This window comes from Zootoca vivipara, chromosome 13 (genome assembly GCF_965207765.1).
Source record: "Zootoca vivipara chromosome 13, rZooViv2.hap1.1, whole genome shotgun sequence".
Classification (NCBI taxonomy): domain Eukaryota; kingdom Metazoa; phylum Chordata; class Lepidosauria; order Squamata; family Lacertidae; genus Zootoca; species Zootoca vivipara.
In genome coordinates, this window is record NC_142596.1 from 43183299 (window position 1) to 43207782 (window position 24484).

At 46.6% G+C, this 24484-nt stretch overlaps 1 protein-coding gene across 1 annotated transcript in view; it reads left to right on the plus strand.

Moving 5' to 3' along the window:
• The first annotated feature begins 5910 nt into the window (after positions 1-5910).
• TECPR1 (tectonin beta-propeller repeat containing 1) overlaps positions 5911-24484 on the plus strand; it is a 44913-nt gene continuing 26339 nt past the window's right edge. Inside the window, exons 1-10 of the mRNA XM_035132311.3 lie at positions 5911-6194; positions 10024-10256; positions 11901-12083; positions 14606-14728; positions 15424-15549; positions 17130-17304; positions 19593-19693; positions 20938-21039; positions 22214-22359; positions 23049-23554. Coding sequence (XP_034988202.3) covers positions 6011-6194; positions 10024-10256; positions 11901-12083; positions 14606-14728; positions 15424-15549; positions 17130-17304; positions 19593-19693; positions 20938-21039; positions 22214-22359; positions 23049-23554 — 1879 coding nt within the window. The 5' untranslated portion in view covers positions 5911-6010. The remainder of the gene's footprint in view (positions 6195-10023; positions 10257-11900; positions 12084-14605; positions 14729-15423; positions 15550-17129; positions 17305-19592; positions 19694-20937; positions 21040-22213; positions 22360-23048; positions 23555-24484) is intronic.

Below are 24484 nucleotides of genomic sequence, written 5' to 3' on the forward strand. Positions count from 1 at the left end.
GAAATGTCTCAAGAACACTTTCAACAAAATAAAAAAATTCCTTCCAGCAGCACCTTAGAGACCAACTAAGTTAGTCATTGGTATGAGCTTTCGTGTACACACACACTTCTTCAGATACACACACGACTACCTACCTGTAACTAGGTAAAGGTAAAGGGACCCCTGACCATTAGGTCCAGTCGTGACCGACTCTGGGGTTGCGCGCTCATCTCGCATTATTGGCCGAGGGAGCCGGCGTATAGCTTCCAGGTCATGTGGCCAGCATGACAAAGCCGCTTCTGGCAAACCAGAGCAGCACATGGAAACGCCGTTTACCTTCCCGCTGTAGCGGTTCCTATTTATCTACTTGCATTTTGACGTGCTTTCGAACTGCTAGGTTGGCAGGAGCTGGGACCAAGCAACGGGAGCTCACCCCGTCACAGGGATTCGAACCGCCAACCTTCTGATCAGCAAGCCCTAGGCTCAGTGGTTTAACCACAGCGCCACCTGGGTCCCTTCACCTGTAACTAGAACACTTTTAAATTACAGTGGTACCTTGGTTTAAGAACAGTCCTGTTTACTAACAATTCAGTTTACGAACTCCGCAAAACCAGAAGTAGTGTCCTGGTTTGAGAACTTTACCTCGGTCTAAGAATGGAATCCGAACATTGGAAGGGCACTGGGAAAGCGCGCCTCAGTTTAAGAACGATTTCGGTTTAAGAACGGACTTCCGGAACGGATTAAGTTCGTAAACCGAGGTACCACTGTACATTACTTTCTTTTGGCCCTGAGTGTTCAGAAAAATCTGTCAAAAACCTACAAGTTCTACGTTTAGTTAAGTGTTTTTATTTACTTGATTTAGGGGGGCAGTTGCACCCACGGCTATGCCCCTGACTCCTAGGGAAGTGGGGTTCAGGTCATAGAATCATAGAATCATAGAGTTGGAAGAGACCACAAGGGCCATCCAGTCCAACCCCCTGCCAAGCAGGAAACACCATCAAAGCATTCCTGACAGATGGCTCTCAAGCCTCCGCTTAAAGACCTCCAAAGAAGGAGACTCCACCACACTCCTTGGCAGCAAATTCCACTATCAAACAGCTCTTACTGTCAGGAAGTTCTTCCTAATGTTTAGGTGGAATCTTCTTTCTTGTAGCTTGAATCCATTGCTCTGTGTCCGCTTCTCTGGAGCAGCAGAAAACAACCTTTCTATATGACATCCTTTTATATATTTGAACATGGCTATCATATCACCCCTTAACCTTCTCTTCTCCAGGCTAAACATACCCAGCTCCCTAAGCCGTTCCTCATAAGGCATCATTTTGGTTGCCCTCCTCTGGACACGTTCCAGCTTGTCAGTCTCCTTCTTGAACTGTGGTGCCCAGAACTGGACACAGTACTCCAGGTGAGGTCAGAGCAGAATACAGTGGTACTATAACTTCCCTTGATCTAGATGCTATACTCCTATTGATGCAGCCCAGAATTGCATTGGCTTTTTTAGAAGAGGGATGGTCATGGTGTCCTTCGGGGTGTATTTTACCACAACCCCCATCATCCCTGACGGTTAGTCATGTCTGAGGCTGATGGGAATTGAAGACTACAAAATCTGGAGGACGCAACAGTGTCTACTCTTGGTCTAAAAGTAGCAAACTCTCCCCCTGGATGTGAGGGTTTGGATTTTCCACTTGTGTCTGAAGAAAGTGGGTTGCATTTCTGAGATTGTCCCCCCAACTCACCTCCTGCATCTGCATATCGAAATTATTTTTTATTTATTTTACATTTATATCCCACCTTTCCTCCAAGGAGCTCAATATGGCATGCCTGATCCCCCCCCCCCCGGTTCATCCTCACAACAACCCTGTGAGGTAGGTTAGGCAGAGCGTCAGCCAGTGAGCTTCATTACTAAGTGGTGGTTTAAATCCCGGCCTCCCAAGTCCTATCCCCAACACAGGAGTTCCTCTGGCTTTGCGTGGCAAACTGAAATCCATCAAGTGCTTCGACTGAATAGTGCTTGTTGTTACTGACTTAGCCGCCTTTATTTTCCTTTGGGGAGGAGAGAGCTGCGTTAAGAATGTGAAAGGTAAAGATGAAACAAAGAAAATTTGATTGTCACTTGCCCCTCGAGTTGCTTTTCTGTTTCGCAACACTTCATATCAACAGCAGGAAATGCACTTCTTCAAGGAGAGGTTCAGGTCTCTCTGTGTGGTCACCTGCTGGGGAAGTGGGTACCTTTCCAAGTCTGTCACCCTCTTCCTTTCATTTCTCTCCATTTTCCCAGTAAGTCTGTGCCTTTGCAAAACAGGGTGAAATTCAACAGGTGCAGCTTCATACCCGTGTCCTGCAAAATTGCATCTTCAGAAGAAGAGGATCTGCTGCCTGGGCGCCGATGGGCGGGGGACCACATTCATATTAGCCACTTTCCCCCATCATTCCTGACAGAGTCTGTACCTTTGCCTGACAGGTTGACATTCAACTAGTGAAGTCCTCTGTCAATGGATCCCCAGGCTGGCACAAGGCTACACCTGCTTTATTTCTGTATTATGATTCTCCCAATAAGATGGGGGTGGGGGAAGGCCTCTTCAATTCTGCCTGGGAGCTCCCACCATTAGCAGTTTCTTTCTGCCCTCTCCATATATTCCAGCTGAGCACACAGTGTCCTATTCCCCAAGGTTAAAGAACAATTAGCTCCCTATTAACTCAGTGCCTCTCCCCCCCCCCCCCGCTTAGATTTCCTTTCCTTCTCAAATGACTTTTTTAAAGAGAGTATCAGGGTCTGTCTCAGACAATTCACCCACGTGAGTTTTATACTTTATTTATTTGTTCCTAGGGGTATTCGTCAACTTCCAGCTCGTAAGTAAAATATCGCAGAATGGTTTTCATTCCAAGTGAGTTGTAATCAATGTAACTTACCAGTATATAACTTTGTGCACACGTAAATTCACTTTAAAATTTCTATTTATTTAAGATTTCTATTTAATTAACGACTCAATAGCAGGGGGCATTGGGAGGGGTGTTCTAGGAGGGAGTCCCCATCTCAAAAGAGGCATTCTGTCCTTTGTGAATAACTAAAACCACAAATTAATTAAAAAATAAATGTTTGGTTAATTGATGCCCCCCTTTTTAACTGAACAGAAAATAATGGATTAATCTTAGCCAGTTGATCTACTGATGTTGCAGTTCAATAGAGAGACAGAACATAATAGCTCAGGGAGCCAGTGTGGTGTAACAGATTAGGACCTGGGAGACCAGGGTTCAAATCCCCACTCAACTATGGAGCTTGCTGGCTCTCAGCTTAACCTACCTCGCTGGGTTGTTGTGGGACTCAAATGAAGGGGAAAACCTTGTAGCTCCGTGGAGAAAAAGGTGGGCTATAAATGCAATTAGCAAACAAGTAATGGCTTATATTACGAGTGTCACATTATATAGCTCAGTTGGTTAGAGTGCTGATCGCACCAAGGTTGCAGGTTCGATCCCCATCAGGGACAGCTGCATAGTCCTGCACTGCAAGGGGTTGGACTGGATGATCCTCAGGGTCCCTTCCAACTCTATGATCCTTTGATTCTTTTGAATCAGAAGGGGTAGCGAACATCTGGTAACACCTCCCATCCTCCTCCCTATTGGCCAGAACCAATGTGAGCTGCAGTTTGAAAAATTGTGTTGATGTGGTTTGAGTTGAGAAAGTGGCCTTTCACAGGACAAAAGCAGATGTGATTAAGATAGCAACATTTGCTTATTCAAGTGCCTGCCCTATTCACATATAAACTGAGCATCTGGAGTCCATTCGTATTGCTATAATAGTCACACGAGGGAAAAGAGCTGAACCCCCTCCCCTCCCCTTATGCCCTTGCAGTCCAACTGTTCACACATATTTTTGGGAGCGCTCACAAGCAGGCCGAAATGCAAGACTCCCCGTTATACATCCCTAGAATACGTTGTTCAGATATACAGCCTCTGAGCGTGTAGGCTCCATTTAGTTCTTGTGACTAATAGTCCTTGCTGGACCTGTTCTCTGTAAGTTTGTTCTTAAAAGCCATCCCTCCTCTTCCTAGTAACAGACTGCCAGGTGGCTGGCAGAAACTGAGCCTGAATCGGAGCATTGAGAGACAAGAATTGGCATGCTGGGCAGAACCTTAAGTTCTGCAGAAGTACAATAAATATTTGGGACCACGAGGGCCATCTAGTACCAACTCCCTGCAATGTAGGGAGCCCCATGTTGTCTATTCTGACTGACAGCTCTCCAGGAAAATGAATTTTTGCTTCCACCTACTGCTTGATCTGTTTTAACTGGCTGTATAGCTGGATTCAACCTGGGACCTTCAGCACCCAAAGCATATGCTCTCCTGCTGAGTTATGGGTCTCTCCCTAAGCCCATCACACACACATACCCTTTCAGACAGGCTCATCCTTTGTCATCTTTGATCAGCAGGAAATGTTCTCATTTCAAGGAAAGCAGCCTTGTCTGCTTAGAAAGGAAGGGGGGGGGGAGAGAGTATCAATTCTGCTTTCAGAGGCAGCTGCCATCTGGTCACAAATGGAATCCTCCCCCCCCCTCCTTATTAAACCTCGCGTGAAGTTAAATTACTTGGCAGTCACACAGAACGTGTAGTGTGTGGAGGTGGAAAACGGTGACCGTGATGTTATGAACAGGGTGCTATGAGCAGGAACCAAGGGTGCATTTTATTTCCCCCAGACTTTGAGATGCCTCTCTCAAAGCTGCGAGATGCTACCTCTCTCATTCCCAAATTCTGCCCGAGAATCCACCTTTCCACGAAGACTCTGGCATAACCTCCCTAGACCCTAGTTCAAAGGCGGGGAAACAGTAACCCTCCAGATGTTGCCAGACTACAACTCCCATCGTCCTTGACTGGGGTAGGGGACCTTGGTTCAGCCCAGGGACCTCCTTCTCTTCTAGGCAACCTTGCAAGGCCCATGCCAGGGCCAATAACCGTGCCTTTGTACACTGGCCTTGTTCCTACACACCTTCTCTATCCCATTCCCTGCAGGCCAACAAAAGAGGCGTTAATAGAAAGCAAGGGTGCATTCCCACCAGGCAGAATCAAAGCAAAACCTCAGAGAGAGTGCCAAAGAAAGCCAATGAGGGGTATGGCCAGGATCCGGCTTCAAAACCGAGCTTTGCTGATCTTTGCTTCCCTGTGCCAACGCAGCGCCCCTCTCCTCCCTACATCCCTTGGGCATTCTTTCTCCAAAGGTTATTGACGTACAGTACATCACAGAGGGCCAGTGCAGCCACTAAGAAGAACCCTTCTGGATCAGGCCAAAGGCTCATCTAGTCCAGCATTCTGTTCTCACAGCGGCCAGGCAGATGTGGGAAGCCCACAAGGAGGAGCCCACAGATAGATTTGATTCCATTTCATAGTCATAGAATTGTAGAGTTGGAAGGATAAAGAGTGTGGCCTGGAGAGAGCCAAGAGGGCGACATTTGGGCCCGGGGTTTCTGCTCAATATCATTTACCACCACCACGGACCATGCTAGCTGGGGCTGATATGGGAGATGTAGTCCAATCTTATGGAGAGCCAGCATGGTATAACAGAGTGTTGGGCTATGACCTGGGAGAGCTATTTCATAGAATTGTAGAGTTGGATGGTCATCAAATCCGACCCCTTGCAGTACAGGAATTGTTTTCCCAATATGGGACTTGAACCCACGACCCAGCCATTAAGGGTTCCATGCTCTACCAACTGAGCTATGTAAGGGAGATCAGGGTTCGAATCCCAACTCAGCCACGAAGCTCATTGGGTACACTGCCTCCCACAGCCTAACGTACCATGCAGGGTGGATTGGTGCGAGGATAAATGCAAGAAGCAATCAGAGGGCTCATTCAGCTAGATTGCCCACCACAAACCGTTCTTGCGCACACCCCTTGGCGTGATACGGGAGCAGCCGGTCGTGGGAGGGCCTTACGACGCTGCGGGGGGGGGGGGAGATAGAACACCATGCCGGAAAATAGAACGCCATGTATCCATCTGATTCCGCCCGCAGCCAATAGCAGCGGAGGGTTCGCTCTCTCGGCCAATGAGCGGGCGTCTCCTGCTGGCCCGGATTTCCTCGTCCTCCATCCAGCTTGCGGTTGCTGGTGGAGGCAGCGGCTGGAGCTGCGTGTGTCTCCTGCTGTTGCTGCCGCCGCCGCCGCCGCCCCTCCCCTCCCGGTGCGCAAGACGTGGAGGAAAAGCCCAAGGCGGCCGTGCTGGACGTTCAGGTAAGGAGATTAGACCCTGAGCGGGTCTAGTAGGCGAGCTTCTCCGAATGTGGCATGATCGTAGGTCGCAGTTCGCATCGGGCCCCTTCGCGGCTATAACTTTCGGTTTTCTTCTGGTGGTCGCTGAGCTTTGCTTTTTCAGAGATGCAATGGCACATGACCTCTCCGACGCCTCGTTTGCTGTGTCAGCTGACAGCGCCGCCCGGTGCGTGCCTCCTCAGCAGCAGGGTCTGGCCTTAAGTTTCCAGGTTTGCCTGGCGAACAAACCAGGCGGCAGGTGGAGGGGCTTGAATCTCCAGGTGGGCGGGGACGCGCTTAATAATAAGAATAAGAATAAATGAATAAAAGTCAATAAGACTGTGCATGAAGCTTGCAAGCTTCAGACTGGCAGGAGCCGGTTGCAAATTGTAGCATAGACATGGGTTTTTCGTTTTTTGTTTTGCTACCCTCGTCCCCTCTCTTTCCCAATTAACCCCCATCTCCAGGTCCCACCTCCCCAGGGCATCAGCCGGGGCTGCCCCTAGGTCTCAGGTTTGGTCCCTGCAATCTCAGGGTCTGCTCCTGACCTGGCTACCTGTTCAGTGGAGTGTGGCTTATCTCCAAACAGGTGTGTTTGGAGAATTACAGAGTAGGCTCGCTCCTACTGCATCCGGCTTCAAAACCGAGCTTTGATGATCTCTGCTTCCCTGTGCCAACGCAGCGCCCCTCTCCTCCCTACACCCCTTGGGCATTCTTTCTCCAAAGGTTATTGACGTACAGTACATCACAGAGGGCCAGTGCAGCCACTAAGAAGAACCCTTCTGGATCAGGCCAAAGGCTCATCTAGTCCAGCATTCTGTTCTCACAGTGGCCAGGCAGACATGGGAAAGGAGGAGCCCACAAATAGATTTGATTCCATTTCATATTCATAGAATTGTAGAGTTGGAAGGAACCCCATGGGTCAGCTAGTCCCACCCGTGCAATGCAGGAATCTCAGCTAGATCATAAATGACAGGTGCCATCCAATTTCTGGAGTCCATCACCTTCCCAGGGAGTCTGTTCCACTTTCAAAGAGCTCTTACTGCCAGAGTTCTTCCTGATGTTGAGTCAGAATCTGATTTCTAGTTACAGTACTTAAAATCATTGGTTCCCCGTACTTGAATATATTTGTTCTCCTCTCCCCATTTTATCCTCTCAACAACCCTATGGAGGTAGTCTACAGGCTATGGAAGGTAGCGGCTTGCTCAAGGTGACCCAATGAATTAGTGACTAAGTGGGCACTTGAACCTTCTCCAATCCAAGTCCGATATTATTTTGCTGGTTTTCAGGTCCGTTGAAGGCCTGACACAAATGGATATTAAACACAGTGTCAAAGTTTCCTGGTTAGATAGGTGGGGCTCTCGTTCACTGGAGGTATTTAAACAAAGGCTTGATAACCAAACTGTCAAGGATCCTGGAATTGCAACCTGCATTATGGATTCTACGCAGAGTAGATGGCTGCACAAACTGGTAGACTGCAACATTTCCAGACCCCATGCATTTGGGGATCCATTTATTCATGTTGTTTATCATATATATATAGCTCCTGCCAACCTAGCAGTTCGAAAGCACGTCAAAATGCAAGTAGATAAATAGGAACCGCTACTGCGGGAAGGTAAACGGCGTTTCCATGTGCGCTCTGGTTTGCCAGAAGCGGCTTTGTCATGCTGGCCACATGACCTGGAAGCTGTATGCTGGCTCCCTCAGCCAATAATGCGAGATGAGCGCGCAACCCCAGAGTCGGTCACGACTGGACCTAATGGTCAGGGGTCCCTTTACCTTTACCTTTACCTTTATCATATACAGTGGTACCTTGGTTTGGAACAGCTTAGTTTATGAACAACTTGGATTAAGAATGCTGCAAACCCGGAAGTAGGTGTTTTGGTTTGTGAACTTTGCCTTGGAAGCAGAACATGTTGAGTGTGTTCCGTTTGTAAATTGAGTCCCCCGCTGTGATGGGAAAGCGCACCTTGGTTTAAGAACGCTTTGGTTTAAGAACGGACTTCCAGAACGGATTTAGTTCGTAAACCAAGATACAGTACCACTGTATTTGTGTTGTGCTAGTGCTATTGTTGTGACCTACTTTTTATTATTTTTTATTATTTATTAAATTAATTGAAATTGTTTGATTCCCATACTGCCATTCATCCAAAGATCATAGGATGGTTTACAATATAAAAACACAAAAATACATTGTTGTTGGCGTATGCCTGTCTTGAGAGACAATGGGATGCGCCTCCCGGGGTGAAGCCAAATCTCCACGCTGGCAGCTCTGAAGTGACCTCCCTGGGGCGCAGGCCTGGGCAGTTTGCATGGGGGTCCTGGGCTGCCCAGATGACAAGACCCCCCTCTTGGCCCGGCCGTTGCGGTCCACAGGAAAACAGACCAAGATGTTGGGCAACAGCATGGCTGCAGGAGTTGCTGGAAGGAGGCATATAAGGCGCCATCCAATTTTCACAGTAACAGACAGAAACAGTACCTCCACACACACAAAGTTTTAAAGGCCATAGATTGCTTAATTAGCCAGAGGCCTGGGAGAATAGGAACATTTTTGCCTGACACCTAAAGCAATGTAACAAAGGCACCAGGAGGGTCTCCCTAGGGAGAGCACTCCACCAGAGGGGGATCCTTGGGTCAGGCCATGGGGCAGTAGTGGGTCCCAACCTGCCACTTGAAGACTAGATTAACTCCAATTTATCGTTTCAGCTCTAGAATTAGACGGTTCCCCTGTATGACCAAAAATAAGGCTGCAAATCTTAAATGCACCTCCTAGGGCCCATGGATTTCTGTATGAATGTCCTTATGTGTCAGCACGCTTAGGATTGTGTTGTAAAGGTGGTAGCACACATTTATTAATGTATTGCATTTTGTTCTTCGATCTTCCTGGGCTGCAATCCGATATGCAGTGCTATTTTCTAAAAAAAAAAGAGGTGCTGGAATTCAGCATGAACACCTCCCTCCTTGTCTTAGAATGGCAATGGCGCCAGAACTGAGTTCCAGTGAGTTCCCGCTGAAATAAAAAGCCCTGCCTATATATATTGAAATTAGTAAAGGTAAAGGGACCCCTGATCATTAGGTCCAGTTGTGGACGACTCTGGGGTTGCGGCGCTCATCTCGCTTTATTGGCCGAGGGAGCCAGCGTACAGCTTCCGGATCATGTGGCCAGCATGACTAAGCCGCTTCTGGCGAAGCAGAGCAGTGCACGGAAACGCCGTTTACCTTCCCGCCGGAGCGGTACCTATTTATCTACTTGCACTTTGACGTGCTTTCGAACTGCTAGGTTGGCAGGAGCTGGGACCGAGCAGTGGGAGCTCACCCCGTTGCAGGGATTCGAACCGCTGACCTTCTGATCGGCAAGCCCTAGGCTCTGTGGTTTAGACCACAATGCCACCCGCGTCCCCATACTGTATTGAAATTTGACTTGGTCAGATTTCCAAAAATCACTGTAAGTAGTCAGGCCAGACCTCGGGCAAGAGCAGTCCTCCCCTCCCCTCATAGTCTGTTGGGTGTGGAAAGAGAGGAAGGGGGGACCCCGAGAGAAGCATGCAAGCACTGTACAGATTATCTCAAGATAGAGAAAAAACCATTGCTTTGCCCTGCAATACCTTCCTACTCAAAAAGTAAGTCCCACTGGGTTCAGTGAGACTTACTCCCAGGTTAAGTATGTACGTGATTTTACCCTTAAGCCTTTTTGCATTACAAGTTGCAGCCTTCAATGCTTGGCCTGAAGCAAGGGGCAGACTTCAAAGAAACTGGATCCGGCCTCCGTGCTTGTGCTTGTGCTTCCTTCCCTCTCCCTTTGCCTTCCCAGCCATGAGCACGTCCGGTTCTCTCCTGTGGGCGGTCGATATCTTTGGCCGAGTCTACACGCTTTCCACCACCGGCCAGTACTGGGAACTCTGCAGAGATGGGGAGCTGGAGTTCAAGAGGGTTTCTGCCGTCAAGCAATGCTGCTGGGGAATTGCGTGCGACCACCAGGTCTACGTTTACATCCACTCCAACGACGTCCCCATCCGGTACCAGGAAGAAACCTACGAGAATCAGGTATGCAAAGGAAAGGGGTGATGATGAGCCCACAATAGAAGCCGGCGGTTAAAGCTAAGAAGCGCCCAGCTGGATCAGACCCAAACCCTGTCTATTCCAGCATCCTGTGGCCAGTCAGATGCCTCTGGGAATCCCACAAGCACGAGGGCAATAAGCCTGTTGCTTCCCAGCAGAATTAGGTGGAGCCACCGTGTAAATATTACTATCTTTGGTAAAGTAGGCTAGTTTCCACCCACCCACTATTTCTCACGCCCTCCTTCTCTGTCCTCCGTCCAAACAATCCGAAGGCATTATCAGCGTTCAAGGACACATTCCAGCCAGGCAGAAACATTCTAACAGAGCTTCTCTTTCTCTTCATTTGTCCAGTACGGTAGCATCAGAGTGCAGAATGTGTTGAGTTTTAATTTGGCATTCCTTCAATGTTTTCCTGTTGTTTTTCATTGCAGTTTGTCTTTAAGTGCTATTTGAAAGTGCACCAGAAACTACAGGTGGCCTCGCATAAATATGGTATCTATAGCGGTGTGTCGTCCCCCCCCCCGGGTGTAGATCCACCCTTATATAATTTTGGAGTCTTCACTCAAGCTTTTACTTTTAAAGTTTGTGCACATATATCCTGGAAATCTGTTGGCTGGCTAATAGGGGTACTTTATTTATTTATTGTTATTTCTTAAATTTATATATTGATCTCAGGGTGGTTCACAAGGTAAAAATACAGGATAAAAGCACAAATGAATAGTTAAAACAGAAACGAAGCAAAACAATAACCCCCCCCACACACACAGACAAAAGGCTGTAGAATATTAATCAGCCAATGGCCTGTTTGAAGAGGAATGTTTTCCCCTAGTGCCTAAAGATGTATAATGAAGGTGCCAGGCGAGCCTTCCTGGAGTATGTCTTTGCATTCCGCAAATGGGGAGCCGCTGCAGAAAAGGCCCATTCTCGTGATGCCACCCTCCAGACCTCACATGATGATTGCAGAGTCCGGGTCGGTTTATATGGGGCGAGGCGGTCCTTGAAGTATTGCAGTCCTGAGCCGTTGCAACTTGTTTAGCTGAACAAATGATTTCTTAATTGATTTAATCTGTTGAATATTGGAGCCCCAAAATGTACTCTCCAGGCAGAGGCAATCTAAGGTTGCCAATGTGGGTCTAAGTCAGGGGTCAGCAAACCTTTTCAGCAGGGGGCCGGTCCACTGTCCCTCAGACCTTGTGGGGGGCCGGACTATATTTTCGGGGGGGAAATGAACGAATTGCTATGCCCCACAAATAACCCAGAGATGCATTTTAAATAAAAGCGCACATTCTACTCATGTAAAAACACAAGGCAGGCCCCACAAATAACCCAGAGGTGCATTTTAAATAAAAGGACACATTCTACTCATGTAAAAACATGCTGATTCCCGGACCATCCGCAGGCCAGATTGAGAAGGCAATTGGGCCTCATCCGGCCCCTGGGCCTTAGTTTGGGGAACCCTGGTCTAAGTCAAACATCTATGGCCCTTCAGATGTTGTTGGACTACAACTCCCATCGTCCATTAGCCACACCAGCAGAGGACGATGGGAGTTGTAGTCCAGCAATGCCTGGGAACCTGAGGTTAAGAGAGTACAACAACATGTGACCGTTTTCTTGTTCACTCCCTGGCAGCGCTGGAATCCCGTGATTGGCTTCTGCGAGAAGTTACTGCCCAGTGACCGCTGGCAGTGGAGCGATGTGAGTGGGCTGAAGCATCAGATGCTCGAAAGCTTTGAGTTGCCATCGCCTCACTGGGAATGGGAATCTGACTGGTATGTGGATGAAAGTTTTGGAGGGGACCCCACAGAGAAAGGGGTAGGTGCAAAATATCGAAAAGGGATCCACATCCTCTTGCGAGGAGGGAGGGAGCAATGTTGAAGGGGAGGGGTTGCTATCTTGCTTCCAAAGTACATCGCTGCATTCATACTTGCTACCAAGGGGGGGGTTGAGCTGGGGGTGCTATTTGTTTGTTTTTTGTTTGGTTGCTTTTGTTGCTGGGGGTGCTATTTGTAATAGAAAGCAGGGACCACTAGGTCAAAGGCGTCTCCAAAGGCTAGGTTTGCCCAGGAACTTTGAGTGTACAAGCAAGCAGCCTTATGCTGACTCAGCAGTTGCACTCCTATACAGTCAGTGTATACCTCCGTGGTTCGCACATGCGCAGAAGCGCTCTATCCTGCTCCACGCTTGCGCAGAAGTGCCGCTCTAGCTGCAGACTTTTCGGGGTGCGAATGGCACCCCGGAACGGACCGTGTCTGCAACTAGAGGTACCACTGTACAGGCGCCTATTGGATAGTGTCTGTGACGTCACGGCAAGCTCATGTCTCCTAGTACTACTTATGCCATTTTGAGACTGTTACTGCTGCCATTCCTGTTACCTTTTCTTGTAACCCTTCTGCACTCTTTTTTATACTGATGCTGGAGTGCACATCAAATTAATAACTGGTTAACCCTCCAGTCGCTGGAATGATGGGTGTTGGAATCCAACAGCGCCACGTGGTCCTTAGATGTGGGTAGCAACAGATGGCTCGTTAGCTTTAGCAGACAAATTTAATAACTAATAACAAAAGATTCTTGTACCTCCAAATCGTATTGACGTCAAGCAACCCTCATTATGGTCTTGCGATAGTCTGTGGGTTGCGGTTATTAATAGATAAAATGTGCAGAGTTTGTTAACCGTGGTTGATGGGAAGTTGCACTGTTTTCAGAGGGACTTGCTCCCTACGCAGTATAAGTGAGTAATCTGTCTCCACTGATTTGAGTGGGGTTGACACCCATGTGAGCATGTCTAGGATTGTAGCCTTAGAGGACATCACCTAGGAGGCCAACGGAAGGTCTCAGTCACTATCCTCTTCGAAATCTGCAATGCACAAGAAACTATATGGTCTCAGCTGCTGCTCAGTTCACCTTTGCCCTGGCTGGCCCTATCCTGTGTTGAAGCTGTCATGCTACGTAAGCTGTTTTGTGACTGGCACCCACAGCACCCGGCTTTGACCCACCAGGCCAAAGCTATTGGCACCCTTTGCCTTAGAGCAGGGGTGGCCAACTCCCAAAGGACTGCGATCTACTCACAGAGTTAAAAACTGGCAGTGATCTACCCCCTTTTTGGGGGGAGTTCAGGTCAAAGTTGTTGAGCTTTGTTTAGGAAGGAGGAAGGCCTATTTTTTGGGGGGGGGCTAAAGTTTTTTCAGGGAGGAGGTAAAATGTTGAGCTTTTTAGGGGAGCCACAGTTGTTCAGCTTCTTTGGGGGAAGCCAATGATCTACCAGTGATCTACCGCAGACATCCAGTGATCTATCGGTAGATCACGATCTACCTGTTGGACATGTCTGCCTTAGGAGGGGATAGTATTGCTATTGCAGAGGTTATTCTTTATAAGTGTTAGAAACCCAGCTTCAACATCGGGCAGCCTCTCCCTAGCCCAGTTTATGTGCAAACCAGCACTCGTGGTTTGCTTGGCAGGCTCCTAGTAAACCATGGTTTGTTTTTACCATCATGATTTGCCAGGAGACAGGCAAACCATAAGCAGTGGCTCACATATAATGGCAAGTCAATCTCTAGTTTATTTCCTCTCTGGGAGACACTGAAGTTAAGAGCAAAGTGCAAGATCACTTTAAACCCTAGTTTACTTTAACCTATCGTTTAAAACTGGGGCAGGGAACCTTTTTCAGAACAAAAGACGTTGTGTTCCCTTTGGGCCAGTCTTCCCAGGGCCACATGCCATTGCTGTGCAGGGTGAGGTGCAAAAGTGGGCAATGGGGATAATTTTTTCCTTTGTACAGTACGCATTGACTCGCACACCCCTCTCTGTCCTCCGTCCAGGCAAGGAAGAGGCATTATCAGAGTTGAAGGGCAAATTCCAGCCAGGCAAAAAATACTCAAGGACAGTGCAAAGTCAAGCTAGTGAAGGGTGTGGCCTGGGGAGAAAGTGTAGGCTGGAGAGAGTTCTGAGGGCCAGGTAGCGAGACTTGGAGGGCCACGTGTGCCCCCCAAGCCTGAAGTTCCAAGCCCCTGATTGAATGTGTCAAGAGAACCAGGCTAGGTTGGTTGGTGGTTCTTATTAGGCTGGGAAGGCAATCCGATCGCAACATGCTTTAGCTGAGATTCCTGCATTGCAGGGGGTTGGACTAGATGACCCTTGGGGTGCCTTCCAACTCTACAATTCTATGATTATATATTGGCGGATTAAAAGCTGCTTTATAAGAGCAGCGTTGCTAATTTTGCCAGAGGTTGGTGCTTAGTTCTTGCCTAGAGTATATTAAGCGTTTTTTTCTGGTAAACTCAATACTTGACAAAAATATCTGACTGCTCTCTCCCCCTTCCTTCTTTTTCCTTTTTAAGGGCTGGACATATGCTATAGATTTCCCAGCCACCTACACCAAAGACAAGAGGTGGAATTCCTGTGTGCGGCGGAGGCGATGGATTCGGTACCGAAGATACAAGTCGCGAGACACATGGGCAAAGGTGTCTCTCCCCCTCCCTCCCCCACTCCATTTTTCAAAGTTGCAATGTGTCTGGAGGTGGTCAGGGCTGGCTCAAGGCCTTTCGCAGTGGCTATGCTGCAAAACCTAAGATCTAACCCCGGATTCCTTGCAGCAGGGCCTTTTCAGTGGTGTCCACCTGATTGTGTTGATGCCGGGCAAAGGTGATTTTATTCTTCCAGGCTCTTGGGGAATGCTGTTTCTAAGTTTTTTCCTTTGCCTTACCCATCTGGGTTGAGGCATTTAGTGTTTCTGAATTGCCCTACGAGTTTTGGCAAAAAGCATATTTTTTAAAAAATTAACGTTTCAACCAGTGGGACTTGCAACAAGATGTTTTGGTGCAGAGGGTTCCAGCAACTTCACCTCCAATTTGTCCTTTCTTTCCATTCACATCCATTACGTTTACTCCTGCATCTCATTGGGCGATTTTGTAGTGACCCCACCCCCGAGAAGCGTAGTTGTAATATTATTTATTTTGTGCTGCTTTGGTAGTTAGAACAGCCTTTCTCAACCTTGGGTCCCCATATGTTGTTAGGGGGCTTATCGTAACGCTAACGCCAAGCAATTTCTAAATGGGCTGCCCCTAATAAGAAACCATAGGTTCAGCTGGGAAGAATGTCGACTCCGTACATTACAGGAAAGTAATTCAAAGCGTGTTTTCTGCCCTTGCTGCTGTAGATTCCATCCCAACAGGATCCCATGCAGTTGCCGGATCCTTTCAATGATATTTCCGTCGGAGGATGGGAGATTACAGATGAGCCAGTAGGAAGGTTGTCAGTCTGGGCCGTGTCTTTGCAAGGAAAGGTAACACCTATTTGCCTTCGGGATTCTTGTGTATGGCAAAAGAGTGTTGGTCCATCCATCCATCAGCCATTCTATATCAGGAATGCAGAGGGCTCTTGCCAGTGCTAGTCCTACCGTGTTTCTATTTTAAGACGTGCCTATAAAATAAGGCATGGCACGATTTTCATGTGTTGAAAAAATATAAGACATACCCCGAAAATAAGCCGTAGTGCTACCGTATGTGAGCTCTACTTGGTGAAGAGGACAAAAGTGGCATTTGCGGTGGAGAGGAGAGGAAGGCACGAAGAAGAAAAGAGGAGCGATTAAAGACGCTGTCTCATGAATGACCTCCGTGTGTGTCTCTTTCTCTCCCCCTGTGCGCGTCTCTTTTTTCTCCCCCTGTGCCTCTCTCTCTCTCTCTCTCTCTCTCTCTCTCTCTCTCTCTCTCTCTCACACACACACACACACACACACACACACACACACACAGCCCACCTCTCGCTTCCCCTCATCTTTTCCCCCTTCCATTCTACCGGTATGTGCCCAGCCATGAGTTGCCTGTTGATTTCCTCTTGATGTCCGAGACAGAGAGCGAGGCAGGCAAACTGCAGCTACGGTAGGAAAGTGGCGAGCTCTCGCAGACACGCGGGTGTTTTTTTTAAAACTGACATCCCCTCCCGTCTCGTTTTGCCGAGAGACCCAGACAACTTGCATTCCTAGGCTTCAAAGGTTATGCATATGAAAGAGGAGATTAAGGAGATAGATAAAGACAACTTCCTATTATCACCTTGCCTTTGTCCTGAAAGGTAGAAACCTTATTGTAGCCATGAGATCTGGGCATCAAAGGAAAGTACTTAACAGCTATTTGATAAAGCCAATTGTGATTTCAGGCAGCATCTGGCTAATCAGTCCTGAGAGAGAGAAACGTGATTTCTAAATAGAGAAATAAACACAGCCAGTTGTACAGCATCTGTAAAATCCATATAAAAAATCATTTCCCTGTTATGATCCAGCCCCCCAATAAGACACCCCCCAAAAATAAGCCATAGGCTTGTTTTCTTGAGTAAAATTAAATATAAGACGTGTCTTAAAATGTGAGAAACACGGTACTCAGCATAGACCCATTGAAACTAATGGACACAACTCATTTTAGGTTCATTAATTTCAGTGTGTCTATTCTCGAGTTGGAGTAGTGTTGGATACAATCTAGAACAGTGTTTCCCAACCTTTGGGTCTCCAGCTGTTTTCAGACTACAATTCCCATAATCTCTGACCACTGGTCTTGCTAGCTAGGGATGATGGGAGTTTTAGTCCAAAAACAGCTGGAGAAACACTGATCTAGAACCTTTTTCACTCCTAAAAGGTACATACCCATGGGAGCAACTTTGCAGAGGTAGCCTCTGGCGGGGAGGGACAGACAGAAGACTTTAAATACGTTTTTGTTTTATTTTTAAAATCACAGGTGTGTTTGCTGCTCTGGGTTTGCGTTTGGGAGGAAGGGTGCGGTGGGAATTTATAGAAAATATAAAATTTAATTAGACAAACATATAAAATCAACAGTTGCCGTTCCTGAAGGCTACACGTTTCCCCCCTCGCCTCAGGTCTGGTACAGAGAAGACGTCTGCCATCATAATCCGGAAGGTTCTTCGTGGTCTTTAATTTCTACCCCCGGTGAAGCCGTCCAGATCAGCTGCGGGCCATACGACCTTCTCTGGGGAACTCTCTGGGAAGGGCAGGCGATCGTGAGGGAAGGGATTGACAGAAACAACCCTCAAGGTAAGCCCTATTTTGTGGGAATCTTCAGGGTGGCAGGAGAGGATATATTGTTTATTAATATCCTTCCTAGCTTGCTTCAGCAAGTTCCTTTACTTAGCAGAGTTTACATTCCCCTTCTCATGCACAGCAGAAAACTAGTTGCAAACTCATGTGAGTTTCTTAAGACACTTCGCAATTCCAGCTGGCTTGTCCAGATTGAAATGTGTTCTAATATTTTCCTGGTAAGACCCCTTGAATCCCTCCTAAAAGAATAAAGACACCATACAGTCTTATTCATAAGCAATAAAACGAAAGTTTACTCACGGTCAGGCAGAGCACAGTGTGATCTCTGAAGGCAGGCTTTAGGCTTAAAGTTACAAGCATATACAGTGGAACCTCGGTTTATGAACACCTCGGTTTACAAATTTTCGGTTTACGAACGCCACGGACCCATCTGGAACAGATTAATTCACTTTCCATTACTTTCAATGGGAAAGTTCGCTTCAGTTTATGAACGCTTCTGTTCATGAACAGACTTCCGGAACCAATTACACCCATGCTTCAGGTTAAATACGCTTCAGGTTGAGTACTCTGCGGACCCTTCTGGAACGGATTAATCCACTTTCCATTACTTTCAATGGGAAAGTTTGCTTCAGTTTATGAACGCTTCAGTTTATGAACAGACTTCCGGAACCAATTGTGTTCATAAACCGAGGTACCACTGTACAAACAGGTATACCCCATATGTGGGTTGACCTAGTGATTGCAGTTAGCAGTCCGGGAAGTTTGCAGGATGAAAGGAAGATGGAAAAGAGAGATAGAGGCAGCACGTCTTGTCCTTTTACCAGGCCTGGAAAGGTCATGTCCACCCACTAGTCACATGCAAGGAAGGATGCTCCAGGCCAGGAGGAACAGGAAGTTTTGACTGGCTGGACCAAACATCCCCTTGCATGTCCACTCTAGGAAAACAAGGAATGTTGTACTTGACTGCTGAGTGCTTGAAGCAGGGTTTTGAACTCTAAGTCCAACTCGTAAGGCAAGTTTCTGCTCTATAACCAACCCTTAGCACTTGTTTTTATCCTTCTCTTCCGTTTTACTTCTTAACTCCTTTTAGTGCTTCATTTTGTTGTTTCAATTTATTGTTTTATCTCATTGTTTTATTGTTCTAACTCCCCTTAAACTGTGAGGCTGCATGAAGCTGGGCTGGGCTGAGCACTTTGCCAGGTAGTGCCAAACGCAAGGACGTGTCAAAGTTTTACAAGATACAAGTTATAAATTAAGGAAGAGAAACACCCTAATTATCAGAGCTGCTGGCAAACACAAGTGGCAGCTACAGAGAGTCTCCAAAATGTTTTCTTCTGCTGAATTATAATTATATGAGGCATCATAAATTCAATTTGGAGATAATTTGGAGATAACTGACTTCGGTAAACCGCCGACAAATAACTATTTGACTGCTCCCAGTGGATTATATCCCACACATTTGCGGCCACAGGAGGCTTTTGACGATGACCTTCAAGCACTGAACTGTTTAGGATCAGGTGACTTAAAAGCATTCGTTGCTCACCTGGCTTCCCAGCGCCACGCACCTGTAGGTTACTGGGAGGGTGAGGAGCCAATCAGGTGCTCCGTTGCTGCGCCTGAACCTTGCCGAGCTCCCTGCCGCCTCGCCCTCTCGGTAACCGACAGCATCGTGTGGCATTGGGACCCCAGGGGGGCAGAGCCGCTCCACCCACTGCTACTGTTTAAAGTGCTGTCTGCTTTTAAGTCCATAGCTTAAGATCTGCCTCGGAGACCCTGATTAGGTGCTCTCCTGCAAAGACAGTCTTCCTGGGGGAACAGGGCCTTTTTGCTGGTGGCTCCACAGTTGTGGTATTTAATCCCATGTCAAGTGAGGCAGGCGCCATCCGTCGGTAGCTCCAAAGAGGCCTTTAAAACCCACGGACTGAGGTGTAGAAACAATAGTTTGCTCTGGCTTTTGTGTGCTTAACTTATGATGGGTTATTGTTGCCTTTGTGCCAGCTTATTACAGTACTATGATTATGAAGGAGATATCTTATGGTGGTCTTAATTTGCAGGTGTTTATTTTATTTTGTTAAGTTTATATCCTGCCCTTCTTCCCAAGGGAGCACAAGGTTCACATTTTGTTGATGGTTTTATGTGCATTTCGTATCCCTTGTTTTCCGAAGCATGTTTTTCTTGAGGTCACAAATTTACAAAGTAAAAAGTCAATAAAAGCCTCATATTTTTCTTCTTGTTTGGAACTGAACTAGGGTTTCAAATTGTTCTCTTGCTTTTTCCTCTGACAGGAATTTCTTGGACAATTGTGGAGCCTCCGGTCCCAGAGAATGGAATCTTACATGTGTCAGTGGGTGTGAATGTTGTTTGGGCAGTTACCAAAGACCGGAAAGTAAGAAGCTTTGAGACACAATTGCGGTTTAAGGTTTCCTTTCATTTAGTGCTGGCTGTGTTTCAAATCCTCATGACAGAGGAGAGGAATTGAAAACAACAATTTAGTATAACAGTCAGCCACTCCCCATCACCCAGGGCAGTATCTTCGTACCTTAAAAAATGGCCCCGTCCCCCATTCCACTTTTAAAAAGACTGGGGAGTCTTCATTATATGTTGTTGTGATTTATTAATCCAGTTCCCTTGGTTTCCTGGGAAGAGGAAATAATTGTTAAAACACTCTGGCAATTCTAGCTCCTTGTGGGGAACGGGGGTCTCTTAACAACTCTCGGCACCCTTAACAAACGACAGTTCCCAGGATTTTGCGGGAAAGTCATGGCTTTTTATTTTATTTTATTTAAATAATTTTTATTAATTTTACAGAGAAACACAACACTTTAAACACAACCGATACAAACAAAAATAACAAGGAAAAATAACATTACACAAATAACAATAAAAACACAAAAATCAAAATACCATAATCCTTTTCCTTTAACATTGTAAGAGGGGACTTCCTTGAGTTCCCTCTATCTGCAGTTCATTTCTCATTCATCTTTAGCAATTTCCAATTCATTATTTAAAACTCCTTGCAATTTCAAATCTCTCATACATCCATTTACTTAACATAATTCTCAAACCCGCAGTTTCTATAAACTTCTAAATCTAATCTCAATATACAATTTTACCATATTTTTTAAAATAAACTTTAAAATCTTTCCACTCTTCTTCTGTCGCTTCTTCTCCCCAGTCGCGTATTTCCCCAGTCATCTCAGCCAGTTCCATATACTCCATCCTTTTCATTTGCCAATCGTCCACTGTTGGTAATTCTTGGGTCTTCCAGTTCTTGGCTAATAATACTCTTGCCGCCGTTGTAGCATACATAAAGAAATTAACATTTTTCTTGGGAATCTCTTTTCCAACTATACCCAATAGAAAGGATTCTGGTTTCTTAATAAACGTGTTTTTCAACACTCTCTTCAGTTCATTGCCATGGCTTTTTAAAGTGGTATGATACTCCCTTAAATGCATCATGCAAACACAGCCTGTTGCCATTTTCTGTGTAACCTATAAAGTAATTCAGGAATGTGAGTATTGCTACTCTGCATAATTTATTCCAGTTTCAGAATTTGATTGGGGAGGGGAACAGAGTTGGTGGAGAAATCCCAGAGCCACCAAGCAGTAATTTGGATATTCTCCCCTCAGGTGTGGTTCAGAAGAGGTGTGAACTCTCACAATCCTTGCGGCACCAGCTGGATCGAGATGGTTGGCGAGATGGTGATGGTGAACGTCGGCTTGAATGACCAGGTGAATGCACTTTAGGACAGGCATAGGCAAACTCCGGCCCTCCAGATGTTTGGGACTACAATTCCCATAATCCGTGACCACTGGTCCCGTTAGCTAGGGATGATGGGATTTGTAGTCCCAAACATCTGGAGGGCCGGAGTTTGCCTATGTCTGCTTTAGAAGCAGCGGAGCAGGTATCCAAGCAGGTCTGGAACATTCGCCACACTGGAAGTTGAACCAGGCCTGCAAAAGAAAAAAGAAAAAAAACTTTGAACCTGTTCATAGGATTGACTCTTCTGCAACTGAACTGGGATGAGCAGAACCATAGTTCCCTGGCAGAACACAAGCTTTGCATCTCAGGTTAAAAGAGTGAGGTTGTAGGTCAGGGGTAGGCAACCTAAGGCCCGCGGGACGGATGCGGCCCAATCGCCTTCTCAATCCGGCCTACGGACGGTCCGGGAATCAGCGTGTTTTTACATGAGTAGAATGTGTCCTTTTATTTAAAATGCATCTCTGGGTTATTTGTGGGGCATAGGAATTCGTTCATTTATTCCCCCCCAAATATAGTCCAGCCCACCACATGGTCTGAGGTTTGGTGGACCGGCCCACGGCTGAAAAAGGTTGCTGACCCCTGTCGTAGGTGGTTGGATGTGTAGAAGAAAACAAGCCTTTAACTTAGTTTAGGGTTAAAATCTGTCGAGATTTTATTCAAAGCATTTGCTAAGGAGAGGTGCAGAGGTTTCGCTAGTCTGGTTTATTTTTATTTTATTTTTAATTTGCATTTTCTATTTTACATAAAACAAATGAATTAAAACATATAATCCCCTTTGACTTCCCTCCCCCTCCATTGTGGATCTTAATATAATGATTTCCCCCTCTGCATGTCTTTCATAACTCTATTCTTATAAATCCTTTTTCATTCCTTAGTTCATTGTCTTACTGCAAGCTTTCTGTCAATCCTACCTGTGTATGTAATTGTTCCAAATAGATTTTCAAATAAATTATAAACTTCCCCATTTCTTATTACCGCCTCTTCCTGGTTTCTAATTCTTCCTGTAAGTTTTCCCATCTCAGTGCAATGCCAGGGAGCCACTTCTTTTGTGATGTCAGCCACAAGGGAGCTGAACATCTGTTTTTCTTACTCTCACACACATTTCTTCTGCTTTATCTTCTCTCTCCCCCCCCCCCTGTCTAGGTCTGGGGGATCAGCTGTGAGGACAGAGCCGTTTATTTCCGTCAAGGCATCACCCCAAGTGAGCTGAGTGGGAAAACGTGGAAAGCGATTGTTTGCAGCCGAGATAGTGACCGATCGCAGACTGGCAGCTCAACAAGTCTCCTCAGGTAACTTAGAAACCCTGAGAATGTGCTTTTAGCAACAACAAAAACCGTAATCTTCTACTATATATAATTGGCTTGGCAAGCTTGCTACTGAATGATAACGAAAACTGAAATAATGGGCTAATGCTGCCAATTTCTTCAAAAGTCCAATACAATGCAAGCAGCACGCAAGGGCACAAGATTCAATCAAGTTTCAATCAAGTATTATTAAGTATTATTAGTACAAAAAGAAAATAATAAGAGAACCATATACAAACGCTGACACAGAAGCCAAAACCAAACGTCAAGCAAATAGCATATACAAATAAATACCAAAAGGCAAACCAGTCTTTATGGTCTTTGAGGCTATGTAGCGGTCAGCAAAGTGGCAGCAGGTCGAACGAAGTGTCAATAATAGACAGGCTGCCGGCGTTTTTCACCTGTTTCGCCCATATGACGGGCTTCTTCAGTAGTTTCTCCTTCTGCTTTCTGTTATGTTTAATACATTCAAATTTGTATGAAATCACTTATCTTGGCTTAGGCCACAATGCTCAAGTTCTTATTTCAAAAGGTTCTCTCATGCGGCTTTGATACATTTACATATTCAATTTCTTATATTCAGAGTTTTCTTAGTTTGAGCATGTATTGACTAAGCCTGAATGATAACGGGCTTGGATCCGGTGCAATCTCTTTCTCTTCCCCCTTTCCCCAAGTGCTGGCTGTTTCTTCACGGATGACATCAAGGAACAAACCAACTCCATATTCCGAAGTGATGGAGACCTCCCGTCCGATATTGAGGCACCGCTGGTTCTGGAAAACATTTGTCTGCCTGGGTGTGCGGCAGGTGACGACAGGCCCCAACAGGCACCGGAATCGGACGCAGGCCCGGCTGTGAATCTTGTCCCATCCCCTCTTGACGAAGCCAACCCTGCGACGGATAAAGGGCTCGCGGATGTCCCAGACGCGCCTGCCTTGGGTCCAGAGTCTCAACCTGCTGAATTGCAGTGGACAAACATTGACCTGAAGGAGGCCAAGAAGCCAGCTGCAGCCTCTGCAAGCACCTCGGCTGATGCATCCAGCCTGTCCTCTTTTGGCACGTTATCCGTTGGCATAGAGGACCATTTGGTGGCCGACGAACATCCGTTGTGGGCCTGGGTCTGTGGCGGAGGCTGCTTTGTGGATTCACACAGCTCCCTCAAGTGGTTCACGGTGCAGTCAGGTGGGTGAGATTTCCAGTGTTTGAACCATCTCCGTGTCCCATTACCCCTTCTGAATGTGTACATTTCCCCTGTGGTCCATTCTTCCCATTAACCCAGGCCTGTAAGGTCCCACTTTTAACTCTCTATCCTTTGGTCACAGGCTTAACGTTGGGACACACCCAAGTTTCATGTGCAGTGGTGTCTGGTAAACCTGTGTCTGGCCTGTACTATTTAAGACGGCAGGTGGGAATTCACATGATTGAATGCTGCTCAGTACAAAATAGTTCAGTACACAAGGAAAGCTATCCTGTCAGGGAGATGGATTCTAGGCAATCTTTCCCTGACCTGCCAGTGTGGTGTTCTTTTCTTTTTGTGAAGGAATATCGAACCTTCACAAGTGGCCTGAAATTGTATAGTCCAGACATGGGACTGCTGCCTCATTCATTTATAAGAACTAGGCCTGAAGTCTGGACAAGTCTCTATGAGTAAGGCTGACCCCTTTCACTCAGATTTGCAAGACTCCTGGCCTCGGTCCAGTATACCTGAAGGAGCGTCTCCACCCCCATCGTCCTGCCCAGCCACTGAGGTCCAGTACCAAGGGCCTTCTGGCGGTTCCCTCGTTGCGAGAAGCCAAGTTGCAGGGAACCAGGCAGAGGGCCTTCTCGGTGGTGGCGCCCGCCCTGTGGAACGCCCTCCCATCAGATGTCAAAGAGAAAAACAGCTACCAGATTTTTAGAAGGCATCTGAAGGCAGCCCTGTTTAGGGAGGCTTTTAATGTTTAAAAGATTATTTTATTTCATTTTTCTGTTGGAAGCCACCCAGAGTGGCTGGGGAAACCCAGCCAGATGGGTGGGGTATAAATAAATAAATATATTATTATTATTATTATTATTATTATTATTATTATTTGCACGGCTATCTCTTTGCTTTAAGTTAGCCTTCTCCAGAGT